Source organism: Trematosphaeria pertusa (assembly GCF_010094035.1).
Source record: "Trematosphaeria pertusa strain CBS 122368 unplaced genomic scaffold BU26scaffold_1, whole genome shotgun sequence".
Taxonomy (NCBI): Eukaryota; Fungi; Ascomycota; class Dothideomycetes; order Pleosporales; family Trematosphaeriaceae; genus Trematosphaeria; species Trematosphaeria pertusa.
The window spans coordinates 1,751,052-1,771,470 of record NW_022987212.1 but is presented as its reverse complement, the minus strand read 5'-3'; the positions used below and the strand labels follow the sequence as shown (position 1 = coordinate 1,771,470).

Genomic DNA, 20,419 nt, shown 5'->3' with positions numbered 1-20,419 from the left:
GATGGCTACACAGCATGTAGATGGGTTTTCTAGGGGCGTATGCATGCATGGTCGGAGGAGCATGCGGGAGCTGTTTCATTGTCTTTGGGGGTTATCTGATATCCTGTACAATTAGCTTGCTTCCAAAAGTATTGGGTATGTGTGCTGCCGACTCTTTAGGGACGGTGTTCGAGCAGAAGAAAATAAAAGCCCTGCAGGCCATGCTTGAATATCTCCGTATGGACAATATCACATCGATCACGGGACTCGCGCTCTGGCTGAAACGCACGAGTCACGTCGGCTGATTTCCCAAATGCAACTCCCCATCATTGACAGCGGACCCCAGATCTTCGCTCGCCTCGCGCATCAGCCTCCTGCACCAACTTCAGCCTTTCCATGGCTGAATCTCTCCGAATCCGCCGTGTGGCAACGCACAAAGCTTATTATGTATTGACTCGCCAGATTCTGACATGCCGGCAACTTCTCGGCCGCCAATGCGGGGCAACAGAAGACGCCGTTGATCTCGCTCTCTATGTAGCACGACACGCTCAATCTGCCGCATCTACCGAGGCCAGAATAAACTCGCGCGGGATGCTTCTTCGTCACCGCTGGGGCTGAGCTGAGATCGATTCCGTCAACTGACAACGCACCGCCCGCGACGGGATGCCAGACTTTACCGATAACCTCACGCCTCGCTACGACGGCGCCGCAACGCTACAGGCGGAGCGCAATGGCTCAGCCATAGACGCTGAAGAGCTGGCCAAGCATCTGCTATCCCGCGATGGCTTCCTTGAGCGCCAAGCGAAGGTCCTGAAGGTGTTGAGCAAGGAGAAATTATTCAGCAAGGAGCAGCAGATGAATCTGTCACGGCCCGAAAGATACCACCTCGGTCTCGCGCGAGCAAAAGCGATCCAGAGAATCGTGCGGAGAGAAGGATGGGACCACGAGGACTACAAGATTTGCGAGTATCTCAACGACGAAATGAGCCCGTATCACCTGCACATGACCATGTTTGGCAAGTTCCAGATCTTGCATCCCGCTGCCTTTTACCACTGGGACGTCAGGGCTGACTGGGCGTGCAGTAACGACGATCCGCGAGCAAGCATCCGAATCTCAAAAGCAATACTGGCTGCCCAAGATCCTCAACTGGGATATCATTGGCTGCTATGCCCAAAGCGAGCTGGGCCATGGCAGCAACGTCCGTGGGATCGAGACCGTCGCCAAGTGGGATCCGGTGAAGAAGGAATTCGAGCTCCACAGCCCGCATCTGACAGCTAGCAAATGGTGGAATGGCGCACTTGGACGAACTGCCACTCATGCTGTAGGTTTCTCTGCACCCTGATCCTGGTGTCCTCGTCATCCAGCAAGCCACGTGTAACCGCTCGTAAACCTTATGTAGGGCTGAGTCTAACCGAGCTATAGATCGTCGTTGCACAGCTGCTATTGCCCAAGGACGGAGTCAGCCCAACCGTGTACGAGAGTCACGGCCCGCAGACGTTTATCTGCCAGATTCGGGAGCACGGGACGCACCAGCCGTTGAAGGGCATTGCCGTCGGCGATATCGGCCCGAAGTACGGGTATGCGTCCATGGATAACGGCTATATGTTGTTCGACCACTATCGAGTGCCTAAGTCGGCGATGCTGTCGAGGTATGCTGAAGTCTCCGACGAGACGGGCGCACTTATGCGGCGCGGTCATCCAGCCGTCGTATATGGCAGTCTTACCTTTGTTCGCGGCCAGATTATCATGCATGCGCGCCTCGTCTTGGCCCGCGCCGTCACAGTCGCTGTCCGATACTGCGCCGTTCGGCGGCAATTCCATGACCGCGATTCCCAAAACCCTGCTGATGACGAGATGAAAGTGCTCGATTACCCAACGGTGCAAGTTCGGATCCTGCCACTCCTTGCTACGGCCTTCGCCCTGCACTATACGGGCGAGTATATGTACAATCTGTATCACAAAAGCAGGGAGAGCATCGAGAAGGGCGACTTCGGGCCCCTTGCTGAGCTGCACAGCGCTAGTAGCGGGCTGAAAAGCCTGTGCACCATGCTGGCGGCTGATGGGATCGAGACGTGCCGCAGGGCGATGGGCGGACACGGATTCGGCGGTGGGAGTGGGTTGGTCCAGCTCAATGCCGAGTACGCCTTACTTCTCCTTTTTATCCACTTCCGTTTACGTAAGGCCCTGCAGATGTCGCGCTAACCGCTCCTAGTTATCTGTCCAAACCGACGGTAGAGGGGGATAACTGGATGATCACGCAGCAGACGGCCGCCCATCTCATCAAGAAGATGACGCATGCTGTCGAGAACCCCGGCGCAGAGCCGCAGGACCCGACGGATGAGCTGTTCCACTTTTATCTCAAGAACCGCCCGCACCGTATCCCGCAGAACGTCGTCAACCGCGATGGCAGCAGCATCAACGACCAAGCACTCGTCGACGTCTTCCAATGGCGCGCAGCAGACCTCTCCTACCGCGCGTATCAAGCCCGCATCCTCGAAAAGAAACCCTGGACAAAACTCATGATAAAACTCCACGCCCTCAGCCGCGCCTACTCAGAGCAAATCCTCGTCACCACCTTCTACAACGCCCTCACCAGCCCCTCCGCATCCACTCTCTCCCCGCCCACCCCAGAAACCCTCCGCACCTGCTTCCGCCTCTACGCCCTCCACACCCTTGACGCCTCCGCTTCCCAATTCACCCTCTCGAACGCCGTGTCCCCCACCACGCTCCCGCGCCTCCCCGACGCCCTCCTCGCCCTCCTGTCCGCGCTGCGCCCGCACGCCGTCAAGCTCGTGGACGCGTGGGCGGTGCCGGACTGGCTGCTTGACAGCGCGCTGGGCCGCTACGACGGCAGGGTGTACGAGGCGCTGTTTGACATGGCGCATAGGAGGAACCCGCTGAATCGGACGACGTTCAATCCGGATTGGCGGAGCGAGGAGATTGTGCTGGGGAGTGCGGATGGGGGAAAGCATTTGCTGGCGAAGTTGTAGGGTAGGCTGGATGGTTCGGCGGAGCGGGAGAGGAGGGGCTTGGGGGCTGTTTCACGGGGACGTCAGGGGCTGCTGTCGCCTCGCCTTTCCTTCGCTCTCTGCAGCCTTGCAGACGTCCATAGCCGATCTACCCCCCGCCCGCCCGCTCAACGGGCTCCGGCACCGTGCGGCGGACGGACGGATGGATGCTTTGTGTAGCCGCCCAATAGAGGCATATCGCCGGGTAGCGATGGGGTGTTCGTCCACCATGTGGCACTGTATGTCGCTGTACACGTATCCATGTCTTGCTTTTGGGCTGTGGGAAACTACCGTTGAAGGTGTTCGGTAGGTGAAGGCTACCTATCTACCGTGATCTTAGCGCACTGTGACGGCGCAGTCCTAGCGTCACAACGCTCCGTCTTGCTATACATCGGTATGGCATATGATAGACCGGTGCCACCAAGGTTCCAGAACATTTCTGTGAGACCTTTAACGATGTAAGGCTTTATTTCTTTGAGCAACGGACTTAGATCCATCTTGATCTATGAGTATAATATGTCTGACGCTCCCTAATATGTTTTTTATGGCCATACTCACCCATCAGCCCCGCCTCATCATTACGCAGTTCTCATTCCTTCCCCCAGCATCGTGCTATACGACCGTGTCCGAATCCCCTCCCATCAGACTTCCCAGTCCACACTCCCCTCCACTCGCTCAATCCACACCCTGCAGACCCTGGCCTGGCTTCCTACGACCGAGCACAAAGTCTGCCGGCGGCGTATAGTGCTTCTGTCCGTGCACGCCATAGGCCACGCCCGCAACAACGATAACCCCCACCCAAACCAGCGGCGCCCAGTTTGCGTTCCCCAACGTGACCGGCTTCTCCGCCGGGAAACAGGCAAACACCATGACGAAGCCTGAATACAGAAATGCGAAGATGTTGATCGGTAGACCGAAGCGGCCGAGCGACCAGCGGGCGGGAGGGAGCGAGCCAGGGTCTGTCAGGCGCCGGTAGATCAAGCACCCGATGGAGAGCTTGTACGTGGACAGAATGCCGAGAAGGGTGAGCGAGACGATAATTTCGAACGCCATGGTACTTCCTATATTAACGAAGCATAGGACTCCCGCTAGCACGCTCGTCAGATACACCGCGTTCGTCGGGACATTCTTCTCGTGGTCCATGTGGGCGATCCATCGACTGCGCGGGAACCCTTTATCCCGCGCAAACGCCCAGACTTCGCGCGTGGCAGTCGCGAGTGCGGTGACGTTGCCGATGAATATGAGGATGAAGAGGACGAAGACGAGGACGAAGGCCAAGGGGATGAGGCCGGTGTTCGCGAAGAGCACGATGTAGGGCGCGTCGGCGACAATGGCGGCGTCGAGAGGGCCGATGCCGTAGAGCATGGCGATGAGCATGGCGATGCCGAGGATGGTGTTGAAGATGTAGGACCAGAACATGCAGCGGGGGACGACGATGGAGGCATTGGGAACTTCTTCGCTGATGTGGACTATGGAATCGGATCCTGTATCTGATGTTAGTCGAGGTGTGAAGCACTACGGGTGGTAAGACTGACCTAGGTTGCAGTATATACTGCGAAGTGTTAGCAGGTTCGCGAGGTGAGAGACTAGAGACTTACACGCTGACCTGACTGATCAAGCACGCCACTCCCACATTCTCCCACCCACTTTGACTCACAACGTGCACAAATACCTCCTTCGGATTATTCTTAGGGCACGCAGCCACTATAGCCACGATAGTAAGACCCCATCCAATGAAGTGCGCAAACAAGCTGCTGGTCTGTAGTCCCGGCAAAGTCCTCGCACCCCAGCTATTGAAGCAGATGCAGAGGGCCAAGAAGGCGAGCATAACGAGCGTATACTGCCAGTTCTTGAAAGTGAAGTCCACTTTGAGTACATCCAGCATTGCTTGGATGAGGGTTGCAACGACGAACGCGCCGCTGGAGACGCTGGCGATCCATCCGAGCGAGGACATCCAGCCCGATGCGTATGAGAGGAATTTCTGGTATCGGGGAGGTGCGAACTCGCTCGTCCAATGATACTGACCTATGAGCTCTCAGCATTCCAGGCCGCAACGGGAATGGAAAGCGCAGAATTAACTCACCTCCAGAAGTCGGCGCCATACTCTCCATCTCGGCCAAACTCATCACGATCGTCGCATAGCAAATCACCGTCCCGAGAAACGTCCAGAATAGACCCGCTAGACCTCCATTCGAGAATCCGGCGCTGAGGCTCACGAGCACATACTCCCACGTCGCCATGTAGATGCTGACGAACCCCAGCGTGCTCAGGTATCCAAAATTCCTCTTGAACTCCTGCCTCTTGCCCAGGCGCGACATCTCCGTGACATCGTGGGGCTGATTGTTGTACAGCGAGAGCGCGGCGTCCTCCATGGGCTCTTCGACCATCGTCGCCTTACCGTCCGACTGGGCGACCGCCGTGGAGGAGCGCGAGTGGTTGCTGGCACTCATGGTGACTGAGGTGTATGGTTGGTGGGAGGAAGTAAAGGAAAGTCGATTGGTGGTTTTGTGCGGGTGAGGTCCACTGTTTTCGTTGGGGATGGTGAAGATGAAGGCACAATGTTTGCCAAGAATATCGTCTAGACTGGGAAGTCGCGATTTGGGCGGTCTAGGGAAGGAAGCATCGTTGGGGGAAGAAAGTACAAGTGAAGTTCTCAAGGACCGACGGTGAATCCGTGCGCGCCATCCTCAAATACAATGCCGATCGTAGGGCTGATAAGCATGCGCTTTTCCTCCGGGGCGTAAAGTAATTTATCCAGCGAAAGCCGAGTGGTGTCGCTTCCCGGCATCCTAGCAGCGAAGCTGCAGCAACCTGCAAAGAACGGGAGATGCAGGAAAGACTTCAAACAGAAGCTGGCTCCCAGGTCGTTTCGGCGCGGTCATGTGACTTTGTTTTGGGAAGCGGCATCTTGCACGCCCAACAGACGATGCGGCCTCGAGGCATTCAGAAACGCGTACCTCGACTCGCCGATTCTCGAATGGAGTTGGCTCTTCGCGCGGGCGGTAATACGCTCTACAGAAGGCTGCGAGCTAGGGGAGTGTGTTAGCAGATGTAAGAATATTATTTCTACAAGAGCAGAAGGATTGTGACCTCATCCTGTTGCTCCTGCTAAACCCTATTCCCCTATGGCCTTATCCCCGGGAGTAATGCAGACGACATGCTAACCACGACAGCCAATGACCACGGGACCTTGTTGCGTCCCAGCGCAGAGAGCCACAGGCTTCGGCCAGCTGAGAGAGTTGAATGGCTGGTGTGGCAAGTATCGCGACGTCCGAAGTTAGCGCTGTTGCGTAGTCAGCAGCGTGGCACAGAGTCGGCACTGATTGGCCCGATAAGCGAGCCCACCGTTCCGAGAGATGCGAGAGCTGACTGAACATCGCTCGCTGATTCGGACGACGTAGCTTGCGGGGTGCCCCGATACCGCCAATTCGCAGCGAGCTGAAACAGCCTCATCCAGCCGTCGTGCGAGGAGATGCCCAATAAACAGCACCGATCCGTGGCTGAGCCGACGCCGATCGCCCTGTCGACAATGCTTAGCCTGCTCAAGCTTCGCAATCATCCAAGACGCCGGAAGTCTACGCCCCAAAGGCGACGTGTTGGACGCAGGCCCGCTGAGGACGCCTGTTCTAAGCCGAATCCGATGTGAGCAGCACAGCCGCTCGCAACATCCTCAGCTGTCAGCCTCTTGCCATCATTCTGGAGAATAACATGAGAAGGATGCTCGGCTTGCGTGCAACATCCATCCTGTCTAGGTCCTCAATTTCACTCTAGCCTTGTCGTTCAGAACCTACATGGCTGTCTTCTGATTGAGGCCATTTCCTACCTCGGACCACCGCCATGTCGTACCGTGGACGGCCTAGCAAAGGCTGCGAGACCTGCAGATCTCGGAAGGTCAAGGTGGGTTGCAATTCTAGACTGGCTATCTCCTTTCATCTTGCCTCGTTTGGGATATCGCTCTCAAACTGCTCAGACGTCCTTTCTAACCTCGGACAACAGTGCGACGAAGCCAAGCCAATTTGCAATCGCTGCGCCAAATTAGGACACGATTGCAGCTACCGCGACCAGGCGGCTCTTCTTTTCCGAAACGAGACAGCGAATGCCGCGCAGAAAGCCGAGGATTCGTGGAGGAAGCGATCTAAATCACACCAGAGAGCTCAGGGCGAGAGCGACACAAGTCGCGAGACACCAAGCGATCACTCGTCACCTCCGAATGCTCGAAAGCCTCCCTCTACCGAACAGAGTCTGAAAGACCCAGCGCCTGCTCTACAGGGTTCGGCGCTTGATTTCAACTTTAATGAGCTCTCCATTAGCCCTACTATTCAACCAGACTTGAGACGCCTTGCCTACGAGCGGTTCCTTTACGACTTCGTACATTTCGAAACCCCCAGCAGAGCTCCCGAAGAGCCTTCAGATGCTGTGTGGGACTTCATTCCTCATCTATACCAAGGAGCTGCTGAAGGTTCATGTCTAGCAACCGTTGTTGACGCCGTTTCTTACTCCAACTTTGCCGCCAGGTGCAACGCTCCGCAAGCTCAGATCCTGGCCGATGAATACATCGGAAAGGGTATCAGGCTGCTCCAGAAATCCATCGCCAATGAGAGGGAGGCACCCTTAGACGAAACGCTGTGCGCCGTCTACCTGATGGGCGTGTACGAGGTATGGTTAAGCGATAGGCCATTCCACATCCGCTAACCTCTATGTAGAACCTAACTATGCCTTCACACACTGGTTCCTATATTACGCACATTTGGGGAGCGAATGCTCTTCTAGAACTGCGCTCCATCGACCAGGTCTACACAAATCGCATATCAGCTGGCCTGTACGACGTAGCCTTTGGACAAATGGTAAGCATAGCCGATCACGCTCTTTGTTAGTCCATCTCCGCCGCTAATCCCACATGGCAGCTTATCGGCAACCTGCATGCAGGAAAGGCCCCGTCTATTCCCATTCGCAATATTATAGCCGCTAAGCAGCCTTTGCCGCACATGTACCACCCCTCCAGCGTCAATCTCCTTCGGCTAATACATAGCGAGGCTCATGTACACGCCGACTGGCTTCAAGTCAAACAGAACGCCATTCTACCTGCTAGTCGTCATGACTTACAGGAACTGGTACAAAACGCGCTAGATTTGGATGCGGAATTCCAGGCGTGGGAAAGCGCACTTCCGCGATTTTGGCTGTATCAGGTCGAGCGAAACACGCCTGATGCCCGGGCTACATACGAGCCGATCTGGCGAAATCTAATCCTAGGAAGCAGAGGTGCGCCCGCAGAGATACACACATATAGTCATCTTAAGAGATGCTGGATCTGGATGTACTATCGGACAAGTCGCGTCTTCCTTCTTCGGGATCTTTTGGAGATGCTGAATTGGATGCTTAACCTGCCTGAGCCAGAGCCGACAGCCGCACCCCGAAATTTTGGTTGGCCCCCAGGTGAGCTGTCCGGGATACCGAAGCAGCCGGCTTCGGCGCTTTTGGGCAATGTTGGCTTGCGGATTCACCATACGTTTGCGACAAACCACCTCGTCAATATCATTGAGAAGGCCTGCTCGGCTGTGATCAGCCATTTCACAGTTGCGATATACGGAAAATCGACCCAAGACCCCGCAGGCATGAGGGGCTACACACTATTATGGCCGCTTGGGATCATGGACGCGGTGCTCAAGACTGGCTTGGTGCCCGACTCTGGCCCACAGGACTTGCTGAGCGACGTGCCGAGTGTCTCGCGTTCTCAGTTCCACAGCCAGCCAGTGCCCTCTCCAGCAATGTTCAGGATGCCGGAGCAAAATATGTCTTCACTTTACCACAACGCGCCAGTCACTCTTCCCCAAATGAACGACTTCCCCGCATTGCCGCCGATCCAAGTGGCCCCTCCCGAACCCAACATACCTACCCCTCCACCAGCTAGAGCGGAACAGAGAATTTTTGCCACCGAAGACTATGCCTCCGTTCGAAAGAAGCACGTCTTCGATAGCTCACCATATCATCCATTCGACGGCCCGGTCGACCATCCCAACCCTGGATACACTATCGCGGAGCCGGCGAGCATTGACGTAGCAGCGAGGAGGGAATGGATTAATCGCCTTGAGTATTACATTGGTACAGAGTTGGGGATTAGGAAGGCGATTGGAGTGCCAGCTACAGAGGGATATCTTGAGACGGTTAAGGCGCAACTACAGGAAATTTTGGGGCGATAGACGGGAAGGAAGAGGAGCATTCAATACCTGATCTATTCTCTGTGATGGGGAGTGCAGAATTGTACGGTTGGATATGGAGTTGCCCGCGTCTGGCGCCAGTTGGCTTCGATATGAAATGCCTTCTTGCATGTAGAGGTCCGTCGAGTTCGAATTTACCCATGCGAATGGTCTACCCTGCTGGACCCGGGCTGCTCCAAGCCTAGGGAAAACTCTCTATCGACACCCGCCGGTGAATCTCTTTACTCAATTTTACTCGATTCGCCCAGGATATTAAAACACACCGTCTTGCTCGTGCAGCACCCGCCCCTCTCCTGATTGGCCAAAACCCGCTGACATAACCCACCCGCACGAGCCACTCCACTTTTCCTCCCTCAACACCAACCCAATTGTCGCCCTTCAGCACTCTCACAAATCCCACCTCACACTCCACCAAACACTCAAACCCCGTCACATACTCATACCGCAAATCCTCAACTACCCTCTCAATCACTCCACAGATCTTCTCCGCTAAGCAACCCCATCAAAAGAAGAGAAGGGAAGGAATATTTCGGCGCCGCAACCGGCCAAGATGGACATCCGCGTGCTCAGACCCGACGACATTCCGCACGTGCAGCTCGCGAATATTACGAATCTGCCTGAGAACTACTTCTGCAAGTACTATTTGTACCATGCGATGAGTTGGCCGCAGTTGAGCTATGTGGCGGTCGATGTGAGTGTTTTGCGTTTCGTTGATGTGTTGGGAGTTTGTTGGCGTGCGGTCCGTAGAGGGATGAGGGATGGGAGAGCATGGAGAAAGAGCTGGGACGTGAGTCTGGGACGTGAGTCTGGGATGGATGGTACACGTGACCTTTCCAAACACCACCCTCTCCTCCCACCCCAAGCCCTCTTAAACCCCCTCATTCCCAACTCCCCACGGGAAACCAATCTCCGAACATCCTCATTCCGACAGAACAGCTAACCTCCCCCAGGTCTCCCGCCCCCCCACAACACCCTACACCCCCCCCAAAATCGTCGGCTACGTGCTCGCCAAAATGGAAGAAGAGCCCACCGACGGCATCCCGCACGGCCACATAACCTCGCTCAGCGTAATGCGGACGCACCGCCGCCTGGGCCTCGCGGAGAAACTAATGCGCCAGTCGCAGCGCGCCATGGCCGAGACCTTCGCCGCGCACTACGTCTCGTTGCACGTGCGCGTCAGCAACACCGCTGCGCTGCACCTGTACCGCGACACGCTGGGGTTCCGCGTGGACAAGATCGAGAGCAAGTACTATGCCGATGGCGAGGATGCGTATAGCATGCGCATGGATCTGGGGGAGTTGAAGGCGGAGATAAGGCTCGAGGGGGAGAGTGATGAGGAGATGCTGGATGTGGGGGAGGGCAGGGATGAGGGGGAGGCTGTGGGGAGTGAGGGGAGGAGGGAGGGGGGGAAGAGGAAGAAGAGGGTTAGGGTTGGGAGGCAGTTGGGGGTGGGGGATCTGGTGGAGAGGAATGAGGCGAGGGGATAGGGGCTGGGATAGAAAGGTGTCAGTACTGACCGGGCTTTTCTCGCTCTGGCGGTATGAGGTGTGATAGAACATTTGCAGCCTTGCATTCAATTAAAACGATACTGTAGGTATTCCAATAGACAAAAAATGCAGCAAAATGCCCCCAACCATGCGGTCCCGGCCGAAAAATATCCCCCGAAAATCAAAACGCCTTGATCTATGCTATTCCTCCTTCCCATGCGGCCTTCTTGGATATCATAATCTCGTAACCTTCATCACCTGTTCACCCTCGCCTCTACCCTTCTCCACCGAGCTATAGTAACCATCTACATCAACCCGCCCAAAACCACCTTCCCCACACCTCCCACCTCCGCTCTCACCCCCTGCCTACAACTCTCCTCAAACTCGCGCACCACGCCCGCCAGAATAATCTTCCGCACCCGCGCATCCGCCTTGTTGAAGAGATCGCCCACGGTACTCGGGACGCCGCCGCCCGCGTGCACGATGCTCTCCGGCGTGCTCAGCAGCGACAAGATCTTAGTGTAGCAGTCGATGAGTACGTCGCACAGCGTGGCGAAGGTGCTGAAGAAGTCCGGGTCGAAGGGCAGCGACGGCGTCTGCAGGTACGAGTACGTCTCGTTGGGCAGCAGGTGGTGCATGTCGTCCGTGGGCGGCGAGTCGACGGCGGACGACGGCTCGTTGAACGAGTTCTGCGGCGTGAGCGACGGGAAGTCGTTCGCGGCGGAGCTGCTCCGGCGGCCCTTGCCGCCCACGTTGACCCGCTTGAACATCTGCGGTATGCGGCCCCGCCCCAGCGACGACGGCGCGCTGCCGTCGGCCGGGTGGATGGACTGGTATTGCTCGAATTCGAGGAGCAGGGCGTTCAGCGCTTTGAGGTAGTCGGTCGGCGAGGAGGAGTTGAGGTCGAGGATGGTGGGCAGCGAGAAGCCGAGCAGGAGGTAGTGGGTTGCGCGGCGGGCGAGGTTGCGCGGCGTGAAGGACGGGAGGCGCGTGAGGTCGGCTTTGGCGAAGAGCAGCGTGTTGAACCAGTATATGCGGCCTTCGTGTCTGTCGGGGTGTTAGTGCGGGACATTTGCATGTGACACTGGACCCTGAGAAACGCTGATGGGAATCGTCCATGTAGGAGCGTGAGACTCACGATTTCCGCAGATAGTCTAGTGTTGATATTCGCTTGGATGCCATCTCCTGTATGTGCTGGAATATGATGTTCGGGTTCGCGCCGCTCGGTAGGGCTATCGGCGCTGCTGGCCCCAGTCCCCCTCCGCCATAAGCGGCCACCTCCTGTCGCCGCGCCTGCTGCAGCTCCTTCTGCGACGGCGGGTATCTCAGCGGGACGGCCATGCCAAACGGCGTCTTCGGGTTGTCGACGGCGCTCGACGGCTCCCTCTCATACCCCTGTCTGCTGTGGCTGGGCCGCACGTTCTTGTTCCGCGTGAAGGTGGAGATGGAGAGGGCGGGCCTCGAGGGCGCCGGGGCGGCATTGGTGTGGTTCTTCTCCGGGGAGAAGGAGAGCGACGCCAGGTTGGCCGAGGGGGTCCTCTTATGCGAGGACTGCGAGGAGGTGCCGCCTGAGTCGTTAGTGCGCAGGCTGGCGCTGCGGCTGCGGTGCAATTGGGCGCCGAAGTCGCCGATGGTAGATGAAATGCTGTGTCGCGAGGCGTGTCTGCGGCGCGGCGGCGTGGTGAGCACTTTCGGAGGGAATTCGTATTGGTTGGGGATGAGGCCGGCGACGTTGGACACGGGCTCGAGATTGATGGTGGGCGGGGTCGTGGTCCGCGAGAGGGGCGGGACGGGAGTCGGGGTCGTGGACTTGGGCGCCTTGTGCTTTCCGCCGAAGAAGGAGGGGCGGCGGGAGAAGATGCTGGCGGTGCTGGTGGAGGCGGTGGATGTGGAGTAGTCTTCGTCCGACATGGTGCTTGCCGTGTCCCCAACTTTTGGCTTTACCGAGCGATCAGGGGGGATGGTTGTCTCATCAAGGGATGGCCGCAGGACTGGCACCAGCACGGCATCGCTGGCTTCCGAAGCAGTCTGCAGAGTCTGAGTTAGCTGCGGGAGTGCTTTCGGACGAAGTTGCGATGCGGTGCGCGCGGTCCATGTAATGGCTTGGGTATAGGAGCGTCGATATAGCCGCGACTCGAGCTGGGCCAGCCTGAGATTTTGAGCGCCCCCCCAGCGCGATAACGTCGTCCGGCGTTCCCAAAAGCAAAGCGCGCGCGAGTGCCTGCTACGCCAGTGGCTCTCCGTAATCCCGGCTCGACGCAGGAACCGATTTAAATCTAGCTTCGCTGGCCCTCTGTGGACGGCGCCTGACCCCGCGCGTCACCATGGCTTGCCCGTTCACCACTCGTCCAAGACCTCGCCAGCCACGTGCGACGGTTGGACGGCCGCGCTTCTCGCTTCTCCGCCTCTTGAGTCGCGACAGCTTGGCCTATCCAACGACATCCCTCCCATTCATACTTGCAACCATTCGTACTTGCGTCAGCTCGACCGCCGGAAACCCCGCAGCCCCACCATCATGATCCGTAGACAGAGCGCAAAGGTACCGTGATAGAACGCGCGCTCGGCACTCTCACTGCAACATCTGACAGCGCGCTACAGGGAGAATGGATTCCCTCTTCAGGGCAGTGGCCGGTCGGCCCGCAGGAGGATGTCGCCATTGACAAAAGCCGCATCTGGGTCGACGGGTGCTTCGACTTTAGCCACCACGGTATGCTTCGCGATTTCGCATCGGCGCACGTATCTGAGAGTTACTAGGCCATGCCGGCGCCATGCTGCAGGCGCGCCAGCTAGGCACGGAGCTGCTCGTCGGTGTGCATTCGGACGAAGCGATCCTCGAGAATAAGGGCCCGACGGTGATGCGCCTGGACGAGCGGTGCGCTGTACCCCCACGAGGAAGAACCACGGATGCTGATACGAAATAGTGTAATGGCAGTCGAGGCCTGTCGCTGGGCAACGCGAGCGATACCGAAAGCGCCGTACGTCACCTCGCTGCCATGGATATCACACTACGGGTGTTGGTTCGTGGTTCACGGAGACGACATCACCTCGGACAGCAGCGGGCAGGACTGCTATCGCTACGTGAAAGCCGCAGGGAGGTTCAAGGTCGTGAAGCGAACACCAGGCATATCAACAACCGACCTCGTCGGGCGCATGCTGCTATGCACGAAGACGCACTTTATACAATCGCTAGAGAAGAGGTTGGCAGGCGAGGAGGGGCCTGGTGGAGAGGACGAGCGCAAAGAGACAGGATCAGCTATGCTGCAGCGGATAAAGGACTACGCGACAGACGCAACAGGTCTTGCTCCGGGCTGCGACGTGTGGTACTGGCATGCATCGAAGCCTGCGAAGCTCCGGCGGACCACGCAGAGCTCGTCTAGCGAACGACGGCCGAGCGCACCCGGTCGCCAGGAATCGGCCAACTCAACTCATCAGCATCATCATCACCATAGCTCTGTAAAGGAAGAGAAGGGCAAGTTTCAGCAGCTGGTAGAGGGCAAGGGGGTCAAGCCGGGGCAAGCAGTTGTCTATGCCGATGGAGGATGGGACCTGTTTTCTTCGGGCCATATCGAATTTCTCCGGCTGGTCATCGATGCTGAAGAGAGCGCCGCAAAGGAGAGGGGATGGTACACTGAAGAAGCCAAGGGAGAGCGAGTAGAAAAGACTGGCGGAGACTATGGGCCTGTGTTCCTGGTCGCGGGGATCCACGACGACGAAGTAATAAACCACTGGAAGGGCATCAACTACCCCATCATGAACATCTTCGAGCGCGGGCTCTGCGTCCTGCAATGCAAGGTAATTCCCCTCCCCGTTTGCTTCCTTTACTCCCATTTAACCGCCCTCAGTACATCCACGCCGTCGTCTTCGGCTCCCCCTTCTCGCTCTCGAAAGCCTTCCTCTTGACGCTCCCTTACGGCACCCCATCATCCGTCTACCACGGCGTCACCAATTTCATGCCGCTCACATACGACCCTTACGCCTCCGCGAAAGCCCTCAACATCTACCGCGAAGTTGCCAACCACAACTACCAAGACGTTAATGCCGGAGAGATAGTAGATAGGATCATGAAGGGAAGAGCAATGTACGAGGAGAGGCAGAAGTTGAAGGGCGAGAAGGGCGTTACGGAGGAGGCCGAGAAGCGGAGGCAGGAGCTGGAGAGGGAGGCTGAAAGGGAGAGGAGGAAGAGGGAGGTTGAGGGGCAGTTTGGGCTGTAGGACGCTGTTTTTCGTAGTAGTGGGATTGTTATAGCATGAATGGCTTACTAGAACGACTTGCTTGCATGCAGAATCTTCGATATTCAACAATCAAGAGGCCTTAGAGACTGCTTCCTGGATGCGCACCCGTCCTCAAACCCCTGGCCTGCTCGTGACATGTGATTCGGCGATTACACTAGCGCCCACTTAACTCCGCACAACCTCGAAATCTTGGCGCGTCAAGCTCGTAATACTCTCTCCGAACCGTAACCCAACTCCTGGCCACTTCCGAGCTGCCCATCTCTCCCCACAGCTACAGCCCGCTACAACCCCTCAAGCTACCGCGAATTCGTCCCGCGACTCGCTACTTCGAACTCGTAACCACGAACGCCCCACTGATGTCGCGACGATGACCTCCGCTCCAGCGACCGCTTCTTCTGCAGGAGAGGCCGGCGATACCACCATTGCAATTGCGATCGCGACGCCCGCGCCGTACTCGAGCGACGGGCCGACGCTGCCGATGATTGGGGGCGGGAGCGAGCATACTGCGGGCGCTCCGGGGGACGGGAAGCCCGTGGCTAAGGAGGGGAAGCAGGGCGATAGAAGACAAAGCGGGAGCGAGGAGAGGGCGAGGAAAAAGCGGAAGACGGAGGATGGCGGGAATGGTGCTGCGCAGGCCGCGCCGAAGACCGATCTCGCACCGCTGTATAAGCCGTGGATGCTTCTCCCGCCTGAGCTGCTGAAGATGGTGGAAGGGAAGCTCGGGGGGAGGGAGTGCTGGGAGCGCAACTGCGTGCCGGTTGTTTTTACGCGGAATCAGAATGTCAAGGCTGGAGTTAATCGGCTTAAGGCGTATCTTGGATACGAGCGGATACCTGGTTCGGCGGTTGAGATACCGGAAGCGTTAGGCAAGGATAGCGCGGTCATTGCGGTGTCGGCGCAGGGAGAAGCGACGACGAAATTGGTGGGGATTGTGGAGTTGGTGAGGAGGATTGTTGCGCCGGGTGGGGAGGAGGAGGGAGGAGGCGTGGTGGAGACGTGGTATTTGTATACGTGTCTCGCGAGTCGGACGGTTGAGGGGAAGAGGGAGGGTAGGAATGATGGTGCGCGGGCTGGAGGGAACGAGGGAGAGAACGTAGGTAACGCGGTTGAGGATGAAGGGTTCGAGACGCGGCGGGTAGAGAGTGGCGGCGAGAAGGAGGGGGTGAAGAGCAGGAAGATCCCTGTGCTTACGGTGTGGATGAGCAGAAAGAGTGTGCCCGAGTTCAAAAACGCGTTTGGGGAGCAAGTATTCAGGGTTCAGAAGGTGCAAGAAGACGACTGAGATCGCTCGTATGGCCAACGGCTTTCAGGTTCAATATACATTCCCTGGATCGGTTTGCGCTCCACATCTCAGTCTATCCACGTATTTACCCATGGCAATTGAATAAGAGTTTGAGGAAGGCGATACGAGGAGGCAGACCACGGAAAGGCGGGTAGGGGCATTATCCTGTAAGGGGGACTGATATTTGCGCATAGCCACGGAATTCCATGGATCTCGACGGACAACGAGAGAAAAACGGACATGAATAAAATGCCAGAGCTAGAGGAAAATAAAGGAACTGCCACGAGATGCCGTCTAACCCACGCGGATCCACGCAGCACACATCTCCCTTCTAAGCAAACCATACCACCTACCAACGAGCCTCATCTCCCTACTCAACATACTACCCACCATCATCCAAAACCACCCCAATCACCCAACGAACTCCACCCTCTCAACCCACATCGTCCCATCCGGACCCGTATACGTCATCGCAAGAACAGGCTCCCCCCCATTCGCTAGCACGGCCTCCCTATTCCCCAGCGGACAGGATGTCTGGCTTGAGCTTATCCACTTTTCTAGCACTTCTCGCGCTCTCTACTCGTCCATGAATACCGCGGCGACGTTGCCGCGCAGTTGCATGGGTGGGCCTCCATGGAGTTGGGCTGGAGTTGAGGAGGAGCGCAGGACTGCGTAGCATGTAGTCTGGGCTGGGGCGGGGGCGTCAGGCCCGAGCATCAGGTTTGAGAAGTCGGTAGTGAGGTTGGTCATGTTAGGGAGTTTAGATGTAGGGGATTTAGTTTGGGGAGGGAGAAAGGGGGTTAAGAGGTGGGATGGGGTGAAGGGTTTGGCGTTTGCGAGATTCTGGCTCTCGCTGGATGGCGCGCGTTGCGTGGAGGAGGAGCGGGAATCAGGGGAGGGTTAATCTGATGGAATGACTAACTAGCACAAGGTAGAATCTTTTTCTGGAAGGATGTGGACGGTTCGCTGGTTGGTGGAGTAGGAGGTTATGTGTAGGTAAGGAATAGTGAGTGCGTCCTACTTTCCTGTTTCTTCTAACTTTTCTATTCTTTACCGGATTGGATTGCTGTGAACGAGGTCTAGTGGGTTGAGAGGGTGCATGTGGATAGATAGCGGGCTGGGAGTAGTTTGGGCATGGGTTTGGCGGGTAGGAGTAGGGTGGATGGATTGATGGATTGGCGCGAGAGGAGAGTATGGGGATGGATAGAACATGGGAAGATTATTTTCTGGGTAGTATACGTTTTCCAACTTTCATTCTTAGCCACATTAGAGAATCGGAGTACGTGGTGGGTACTATAAAGGGTACGATGTTAAAGATCGGGAGTTGTTTCACATCCCGTGGGAGCATATAGGAAGCTATTTTTATTTTCCTCAAGCAAGTCAGATTATATTTTCCAATCGCTGGGCTTCTCTCCCCAGCTCAAGTGTTCCGCGCATACAATATAAATGTCCGTTCCAAGGGCCAGGCACTCCATCCCATCTAACACCGACGCCCAACCACAACAGTCTTCTGCGCCTTCTTCTCCCCCGCCTTCTCCCCCTTCCCCTGCCGCCTAAAGAACTCCTTCCTGCGCTCCTTCCTCACCGCAGAGTTCACCCGATCAATCCCCGCCATCCTCTCCTTCAGCACCGACCACCCGTCCAAGTACACCGCGAAGTCCTCCGGGTCCGGAATCATCTTCTTGTACCGCCGATGCGCGAGGACGTTCGCGATGTGGCCGAACACGCCATCCTCAGGCCCGATCCGCAGCAGCGCAGTGTCAAGCTCCGTGTACTCCAGCAGCCGCTTGCTCACCGTAGCATAGAGATAGCGGCGCACGGGGTCCGCGGAGGCGGTCAGTCCCAGCGCAAGCGCAGCCTGGTACAGCAGCACGCCGTGGGTGAAGGACTTGGCGAACGGCAGCGCGACGCTGTGTTCGCCCCGGCCGAGATCGCGCTCCAGCGCCCGCAGGATCTCGGACCCCGTCTCGCGGTCGACGCCGGCGAAGTGGATGGCGGGGGCGAGTGGGTTGACGGTGAAGAAGGCGTTTGCGCGGGGGATCGCGGCGATTAGGGCGCGCTTGGGGGCGGCGGATCGGGCGATTTTGCCGTCGCAGTAGACGGTTACCCTGGGGCCTGAGAGCAGCTGCTTGATCGAGTCTGGGTCGAGGGTCTTGAGGTTGGGGATGCTGCCGGTTTTGAGGGCGGGGATGGCTCGGTCTGCTTGGGCTTTTTCGAGGCGGCGGTGGGGCTTCTTGGAGGCTTTTGTTTTGAAGGGGATGAAGCCGTCGTTGGGTTGTGGGGAGGTGGAAGACATTGTGGTTGAGATGGAGTGCAGAGACGTGTTTGGAGCGTGTATGTCCGGGGAAGGAAGTGTTAAGCGGGTCGTCGGGTGAGGAGATGGGCAACTGGGAAGCTGAATACGGGGTTGTTATATACTCTACGCTGAAGAGTTGAACAATGCGAAGGAGCACGGTCATAGTAACTGTGCATTCGTGTTGTGAGATAGTATCGTTCGTTATAACCGCACAATACATGAAGTCGGCGAATGGATTAGGGGAATCGTGTGCCACGCATCAAGAAATCGCCAGAGTATTATGGGTACAAGGAACGTCCAGTCTTACCCCTGGGGCAGGATTATGGAAGCGAAGATTCATTACCTAAATCCCATTTCACCCTTTCCTGTGAAGTCCCATCCTCGTGACAAGCGAGTTCTGACTCCAAAACCCAGACCATCTTCATGCCATGCTCGTATGACTCGGAATGTACCCAATCGCGGCCAGCTGCCAGAACATCTTCCTCTCTCCCTCGACCCGGCGGCAGTAGTAGTGGTCGGACGTGATCAGGATTTCTATACCAGGGTATTGCTCAGCCAGCTCTGCCATCGGACTTCCTGCGGCGTATCCATGAGTAGTCGTACTCGTCTCTCCGCCTGACATTGTGTGTGCGGGGTAGTTGGGATAGAAGATCAAGTTTGTGGCGGCGAACTGTCGTTGCTCAGGCGCGAGACTGGTGTGGTCTGCATCGAAGGCCAAGCGCCACGGCTGGGAAGTTGTGAAAGGCGAGACAGTAACTTCGATGTTGACGCTCGGGGAGAACGTAATGGTCAATTCGATGATGCCCCCCTCGTCTTTCAGCAGAGACGCCATCACCACTTCGCGTGCTTTCGGCGTCCTATCCATGCAGACCTGGACTTGCTTCGTAAATGCCTTAGCAGCGCCTGGAGTCCCGCGGCGCATTTTCAGCGTAATCGCAATCGTCGTCGACGTATCTTTTCCCAGATCTGGGAGTCGCGGTGGCTCAATAAGCTCGAACCTCTTCGAGAGCCCAATGGAGAAAGCCCAGCCGGTGGAGTTCGCGTAGTTGACCGTCGTACTGCTGCCGTCGTCGAAGACTGGGCACTGGAACCATGGTCCCCTGGCGAAACTGTTCATATCGCTGGATGAGCTGAAGGCAGGAACTTTGCGCGATTGCAGTGGCGGCGGAGATGATGGCGGACTGGGCGGAGAAGGCGCGCGTGCGCGATACCTACGACCGCGTCGTGTCTTGAAGAAAGTAGGCGCGGGTGTCGGTGTACGTTCTCTGGTGTCCGGAATTGTGCCCCAACCCCTCGGCCTCCGCAATGCCGCGTCGTAGGCCTGCCGCTTCAGTGGCTCGCTGAGGACTTCCCAGGCGTTGTTCGCATCTTTGAAGGCTTTCTCACGTACTGCCCGCTCGCCCGGCGGGAGGTGGTGCGTCTTGTCCGGGTGGTTGGCAAGAGCGACAGTGTGGTAGGCTTTCCTGATGTCGGCGACGTCGGCGGAAACCGCGACGCCTAGAATGTCGTAGTGAGTCGCCATCGGCGAAGGTGGCAGTTCTGCGGATGGCGAAAGACCGAGATGCAGTGGATGTGGAGAGAGACTTTAGGTCAGGCAGAAGACGTCAGTTGGAAATCGTTGGGCGGGCCGTGGCGAAGAGGCAGGAGCGACCTTGGGTCATCCGAGCGTGACCCTAGGGTCTAGCAGTGAAAGTGACGGAGCGGTAGTGAAACTGCTTCTGCGATCTTATCCATGTGCATCCCTTTCGTGCCGCATACCTTTGTGTCGGGAGCTCATCTTCTTTATTATGGACTGGTTGAGAGACCTGCTGGAAAATTGCGGCAGTGTGCGGCGTGCGAGGCCGATATCTGTGTGTGGGTGAAGCCTTGCAGATATGCGGGTCGGTAAGAATTAGCGATCCCAAAGGCGACCGAACCAAG

At 57.1% G+C, this 20,419-nt stretch overlaps 10 protein-coding genes across 10 annotated transcripts; 5 read left to right on the top strand and 5 right to left on the bottom strand.

Moving 5' to 3' along the window:
* Window positions 1-642: 642 nt before the first annotated feature.
* BU26DRAFT_526676 (acyl-CoA oxidase) lies at window positions 643-2,969 on the top strand (the record flags this gene model as incomplete). Its single annotated transcript, XM_033830718.1, has 4 exons — window positions 643-994; window positions 1,062-1,300; window positions 1,402-2,117; window positions 2,192-2,969. The coding sequence occupies 4 exons, from the start codon at window positions 643-645 to the stop codon at window positions 2,967-2,969; spliced, it is 2,085 nt and encodes a 694-aa protein (XP_033691182.1).
* A 471-nt stretch (window positions 2,970-3,440) lies between these two features.
* BU26DRAFT_15901 (amino acid transporter-like protein) lies at window positions 3,441-5,625 on the bottom strand. The gene is made up of 4 exons (XM_033820105.1): window positions 5,071-5,625; window positions 4,586-5,012; window positions 4,523-4,539; window positions 3,441-4,471 (listed from the first exon to the last, which is right to left on the bottom strand). The coding sequence occupies exons 1-4, from the start codon at window positions 5,435-5,437 to the stop codon at window positions 3,663-3,665; spliced, it is 1,620 nt and encodes a 539-aa protein (XP_033691181.1). The 5' UTR covers window positions 5,438-5,625; the 3' UTR covers window positions 3,441-3,662.
* A 759-nt stretch (window positions 5,626-6,384) lies between these two features.
* On the top strand, window positions 6,385-9,405 carry BU26DRAFT_513027 (uncharacterized protein). The gene is made up of 4 exons (XM_033827531.1): window positions 6,385-6,884; window positions 6,984-7,643; window positions 7,691-7,831; window positions 7,892-9,405. Exons 1-4 carry the CDS (start codon window positions 6,825-6,827, stop codon window positions 9,182-9,184), a joined length of 2,154 nt encoding a protein of 717 aa, XP_033691180.1. The 5' UTR covers window positions 6,385-6,824; the 3' UTR covers window positions 9,185-9,405.
* A 167-nt stretch (window positions 9,406-9,572) lies between these two features.
* On the top strand, window positions 9,573-10,689 carry BU26DRAFT_472220 (N-acetyltransferase complex ARD1 subunit; the record flags this gene model as incomplete). The annotated part of the gene is made up of 2 exons (XM_033825417.1): window positions 9,573-9,893; window positions 10,153-10,689. The coding sequence occupies exons 1-2, from the start codon at window positions 9,753-9,755 to the stop codon at window positions 10,687-10,689; spliced, it is 678 nt and encodes a 225-aa protein (XP_033691179.1). The 5' UTR covers window positions 9,573-9,752.
* Window positions 10,690-10,750: 61 nt separating this feature from the next.
* BU26DRAFT_513025 (uncharacterized protein) lies at window positions 10,751-12,973 on the bottom strand. Its single transcript, XM_033827530.1, has 2 exons — window positions 11,828-12,973; window positions 10,751-11,736 (listed from the first exon to the last, which is right to left on the bottom strand). Exons 1-2 carry the CDS (start codon window positions 12,598-12,600, stop codon window positions 10,995-10,997), a joined length of 1,515 nt encoding a protein of 504 aa, XP_033691178.1. The 5' UTR covers window positions 12,601-12,973; the 3' UTR covers window positions 10,751-10,994.
* Window positions 12,974-13,027: 54 nt separating this feature from the next.
* Window positions 13,028-15,004, top strand: BU26DRAFT_513024 (ethanolamine-phosphate cytidylyltransferas-like protein). The gene is made up of 5 exons (XM_033827529.1): window positions 13,028-13,228; window positions 13,288-13,396; window positions 13,444-13,561; window positions 13,611-14,481; window positions 14,532-15,004. The coding sequence occupies exons 1-5, from the start codon at window positions 13,205-13,207 to the stop codon at window positions 14,898-14,900; spliced, it is 1,491 nt and encodes a 496-aa protein (XP_033691177.1). The 5' UTR covers window positions 13,028-13,204; the 3' UTR covers window positions 14,901-15,004.
* A 347-nt stretch (window positions 15,005-15,351) lies between these two features.
* BU26DRAFT_402334 (uncharacterized protein) lies at window positions 15,352-16,203 on the top strand (the record flags this gene model as incomplete). Its single annotated transcript, XM_033822815.1, has 2 exons — window positions 15,352-15,453; window positions 15,502-16,203. Coding segments are annotated over 2 exons (804 nt in total), but the record flags the coding sequence as incomplete, so codon positions are not given.
* A 34-nt stretch (window positions 16,204-16,237) lies between these two features.
* On the bottom strand, window positions 16,238-16,663 carry BU26DRAFT_15833 (uncharacterized protein). The gene has a single exon (XM_033820096.1). The coding sequence runs from the start codon at window positions 16,545-16,547 to the stop codon at window positions 16,272-16,274; it is 276 nt and encodes a 91-aa protein (XP_033691175.1). The 5' UTR covers window positions 16,548-16,663; the 3' UTR covers window positions 16,238-16,271.
* A 1,020-nt stretch (window positions 16,664-17,683) lies between these two features.
* Window positions 17,684-18,499, bottom strand: BU26DRAFT_498882 (uncharacterized protein; the record flags this gene model as incomplete). The annotated part of the gene is made up of 1 exon (XM_033826369.1): window positions 17,684-18,499. One exon carries the CDS (start codon window positions 18,497-18,499, stop codon window positions 17,684-17,686), a length of 816 nt encoding a protein of 271 aa, XP_033691174.1.
* Window positions 18,500-18,656: 157 nt separating this feature from the next.
* On the bottom strand, window positions 18,657-20,364 carry BU26DRAFT_15827 (DnaJ-domain-containing protein). Its single transcript, XM_033820095.1, has one exon. It carries the CDS (start codon window positions 20,019-20,021, stop codon window positions 18,921-18,923), a length of 1,101 nt encoding a protein of 366 aa, XP_033691173.1. The 5' UTR covers window positions 20,022-20,364; the 3' UTR covers window positions 18,657-18,920.
* Window positions 20,365-20,419: the final 55 nt, after the last annotated feature.

What these genes read in the sequence shown, in the direction of transcription:
- BU26DRAFT_15901 (XM_033820105.1), bottom strand. Translation starts at nt 5,437, where the DNA reads ATGAGTGCCAGCAACCACTCGCGCTCCTCCACGGCGGTCGCCCAGTCG. An exon ending in TATGGCGCCGACTTCTGGAG is followed by an intron (nt 5,013 to 5,070) that starts GTGAGTTAATTC and finishes GAGAGCTCATAG; the next exon opens with GTCAGTATCATTGGACGAGC.
- BU26DRAFT_513027 (XM_033827531.1), top strand. Translation starts at nt 6,825, where the DNA reads ATGTCGTACCGTGGACGGCCTAGCAAAGGCTGCGAGACCTGCAGATCT. An exon ending in GCAGATCTCGGAAGGTCAAG is followed by an intron (nt 6,885 to 6,983) that starts GTGGGTTGCAAT and finishes CTCGGACAACAG; the next exon opens with TGCGACGAAGCCAAGCCAAT. An exon ending in ACCTGATGGGCGTGTACGAG is followed by an intron (nt 7,644 to 7,690) that starts GTATGGTTAAGC and finishes ACCTCTATGTAG; the next exon opens with AACCTAACTATGCCTTCACA.
- BU26DRAFT_513025 (XM_033827530.1), bottom strand. Translation starts at nt 12,600, where the DNA reads ATGTCGGACGAAGACTACTCCACATCCACCGCCTCCACCAGCACCGCC. An exon ending in CTAGACTATCTGCGGAAATC is followed by an intron (nt 11,737 to 11,827) that starts GTGAGTCTCACG and finishes ACACCCCGACAG; the next exon opens with ACACGAAGGCCGCATATACT.
- BU26DRAFT_513024 (XM_033827529.1), top strand. Translation starts at nt 13,205, where the DNA reads ATGATCCGTAGACAGAGCGCAAAG. An exon ending in CTTCGACTTTAGCCACCACG is followed by an intron (nt 13,397 to 13,443) that starts GTATGCTTCGCG and finishes GAGAGTTACTAG; the next exon opens with GCCATGCCGGCGCCATGCTG. An exon ending in TCTGCGTCCTGCAATGCAAG is followed by an intron (nt 14,482 to 14,531) that starts GTAATTCCCCTC and finishes AACCGCCCTCAG; the next exon opens with TACATCCACGCCGTCGTCTT.
- BU26DRAFT_15833 (XM_033820096.1), bottom strand. Translation starts at nt 16,547, where the DNA reads ATGGTTTGCTTAGAAGGGAGATGTGTGCTGCGTGGATCCGCGTGGGTT.
- BU26DRAFT_15827 (XM_033820095.1), bottom strand. Translation starts at nt 20,021, where the DNA reads ATGGCGACTCACTACGACATTCTAGGCGTCGCGGTTTCCGCCGACGTC.